At 44.2% G+C, this 3,311-nt stretch overlaps 1 protein-coding gene across 1 annotated transcript; it reads right to left on the bottom strand.

Moving 5' to 3' along the window:
• Window positions 1-307: 307 nt before the first annotated feature.
• ATP6V0C (ATPase, H+ transporting, lysosomal 16kDa, V0 subunit c) lies at window positions 308-2,590 on the bottom strand. The gene is made up of 2 exons (XM_009575774.1): window positions 2,406-2,590; window positions 308-1,139 (listed from the first exon to the last, which is right to left on the bottom strand). The coding sequence occupies exons 1-2, from the start codon at window positions 2,537-2,539 to the stop codon at window positions 935-937; spliced, it is 339 nt and encodes a 112-aa protein (XP_009574069.1). The 5' UTR covers window positions 2,540-2,590; the 3' UTR covers window positions 308-934.
• Window positions 2,591-3,311: the final 721 nt, after the last annotated feature.

Genomic DNA, 3,311 nt, shown 5'->3' on the forward strand with positions numbered 1-3,311 from the left:
TCTGTGTGGTGCTCAGTCACTTCAAGAACCTGCCTCCCCTAAAGGAACCCCTCCTCTTCCTAAAGGAGCAGCAAAAGCATGAAATCAGAGGCAGAGGACTCATTACAGCAATGTAGTGAGGAAGTTTTAGCAGTTGGAAACAGCATTGCTACTTGCCCAGGAGAAAAAGGGAATGCTTTAGCAGTGATGACAGCATCACTTCTGTGTGGTGCTCAGTCACTTCAAGAACCTGCCTCCCCTAAAGGAACCCCTCCTCTTCCTAAAGGAGCAGCAAAAGCATGAAATCAGAGGCAGAGGACTCATTACAGCAATGTAGTGAGGAAGTTTTATTCGGAAACATGGTATAAGTTTGTAACCCAACACTGGGTGCACGACTCTGATGCCGGAGCATACGCGGTTACTACTGAAACACAGGAGTGTTTCGGACAATTGCTGTAATAAAACACTAAATTCTCATACTCCAATACCAGGACACTACAGCAATCTTTAGAATCAAAGTTACATCCAAGGAATTCTCTGCACTTACAATTGACCCCACAGTGTAATCTACCTATATATAAGATTAATATATATAGCATGGGAAATTGAAAATCCTTGCTCCATAGATGTATGAACATGTCAAGTCTTTTATAAATAAACATCCAGTGAAGAGAAAAAATTACATTTCTAGTTCATATTTATACATAAAGTACTAACAGCAATGGGTGGAAAATTGCACACAGGCCACCCCAAGCCATGCAGCAGGCTTGGAGCAGCCCATCCAATTTAATATTGAAGTACACACAGGACAGACAAGTCACTAACATACATTGCGCATTTACAAGAGATCAACTACCAAATTGGGACAACTGTACACATTGGAGAGACCATTTTCATTCTGGAGCTTTTTTTTAAATGTGGATTTGTTACATCTCTTTACATCATACCGCGACGTTTACTTTGTGGAGAGGATAAGGGCAACAATGAGGCCATAGAGACCCAAGACTTCAGCAAAGATCAAGATCAGAATCATGCCCACAAATAACCTGGGCTGCTGTGCTGTTCCCCGTACACCTGCATCACCCACAATGCCAATGGCAAAGCCAGCAGCCAGACCACTGAGGCCCACACTCAAGCCAGCACCCAGCTGAAGAAAGCTCCTGTAGGACAGAGACAAAAAGAGTTTCAGTGGCAAGCAACAGGACACCCAACCCTTCAGCTTCAACCCTTTTTTTGCTCTCCCCAAAGGAAGTAAGAATTAACATTTAAACACTTAAAGAGAACCTCTTTCCTGCAGACACAGCTTCTATACTCTTTAAGCAAGCACAGTATGTCTCACAAGGCAGATGCTTCCTGAGACCCCTAGCTCTGATACTTAAAAAAAGAAAATAGGCAGCTATGCAAGATCTTTAGCTGATATTCAGGTATGGCTCACAATAAGCTAAGCTACTGGGCCACCCAGCTTGTCTGTAGCCACTTCAGTCAGCTGCAGGCTTAGCATGCTGCCAGAGTTGTACTTCCTCCAGCCATGTGGGCTAGCACTTGCAGTAATGCCCGTCCCACAGGGCTGTATAGCCTGTTAATAGCTGCTTTTGTCTCCCATCTTTAGCAACCTTATTATAGAGCCATAGCACATCCAGGTGATTATTGGGTCTCTTGCTCTGCAAGAGTTGGACAGGAATGGTCTGGTTTTCCAGGCAGGGGTACCTGAAGAGCAGTCCCTGTCCATATCTGGCTACCTGGTAACTGCAAAGGAGCATTTGTACCTGCTGCTTCTTAGATCATGGCTTATTAGGCCAACACGCTGCTCATCAGCTATAGCTTGTACAGTGACACAGCTATCTACTCTGTTAGACCTCAGAAGCATTGTTTTATTCTGATAGGTCTCAATCAAGTCAGTTCCAGCTGTTCTCAAAAGCTAAGAGTAGATTAAGTTTCAGACTGTAGCTGGTGTAGAGGCCCAATGTATAGCTTGAGGATTGATTTACCAGCTAATAAAGCAGCAAGCAATATTAATTATTGACTTGCATCTCCCAGGCAACAGGAGAACTATTTAGATAGTCTGATTAGACAGTCTTGGAAAGACCTGTGTATTCCAGGACTAGAATTTGGCATCATGAAACAAGCTTAGCCTCCTATCCCAGTACTGCCTGTACACAGTTTCTTTCAAGCCATAAACCATTGCACTATCTCTAGCAGTGGGATGTCTGATTTGTTAGCTAATACAGCAAACTAATCAGGCAGCACTACCAAAGGCTAAGGCATTAGGCAGGACAGCTGAAATCCAGTCCATACTCCTAAGCCCAGGTTAGGTGCATTTAGCACTGACAGTCCTTCCAGGGGTCTTGAGCAAAACCCACCCATTCAGCAGTATCAAAATAGTGATAGGACAAACTTAAACAAAAGTGGCACATGCATAAACTTACTTGAATAACGTGATAGAAGGTGAGAGGGCATTGGCAATGAGGACTGCCACTACGAGGCCATAGATAGCTATAATACCCGCCATGACAACAGGGATGATTGACTTCATGATGAGCTCAGGCCTCATGACAGACATGGCTGCAATACCCGTGCCACTCTTTGCTGTTCCATATGCAGCTCCCAAGGCTGGAAGAAAAAAAAAGCATTAGACATCCCCAAATACCATCTCCTTCATTAGGCTGCAGTATTAGAACAGTTGAGTCAGCAAAAGGAAAAATTGTGCAAAACTAACATGGTCACTTGACTACTTGGTTTGTCAGCCAGGAATATTCCCCTAAGGGATGAGGAAATGACCTATCCAGACTCCTAGATCAAAGCTAGATAAGTAAAAAGGTGCTGTTCAAACAGTACTGATAACAGAATACCCTTTCTAAGCTAGCTTCACAGCAGGGTATACTCCCCAGCAGACATTTGTTCCCTGTTTAGGAACCAAAACCCAAGGTCCAAATTTGAACTCCATTACTTCAGAGACTGTGCCCTCAGAGTCCACACTGTGAGCCTCTACTCAGCTGAACTGCAGAGGAAACACAGCAAAGCACGCCTTGCTACCGCAGCAGGATGTAACCTGGCTGAAAGCCAGATTTTACAGACACTGAACTTTGAGCCACTTGGGCTGAGTTTTCAGATGCACCCAATATTTAACAAGTCACCTCCTGGCATCCTTCATAGGTGTTGTGGAAGAAGAGGCCCCATCTGGCCTATGCTTTGTCCTGGGGTCAAACATGCCATTTCAGCTTCATCAGACACATACTGAGACAGCAACAAATTCACATATTGTTGCTGCACTTCACTCCTTGGAGTAAAGGACACCCTCTTCATGTGTCATAATCCCACCTGTGAAGGATTCA

Source organism: Fulmarus glacialis, unplaced genomic scaffold, assembly GCF_000690835.1.
Source record: "Fulmarus glacialis isolate BGI_N327 unplaced genomic scaffold, ASM69083v1 scaffold25954, whole genome shotgun sequence".
Classification (NCBI taxonomy): domain Eukaryota; kingdom Metazoa; phylum Chordata; class Aves; order Procellariiformes; family Procellariidae; genus Fulmarus; species Fulmarus glacialis.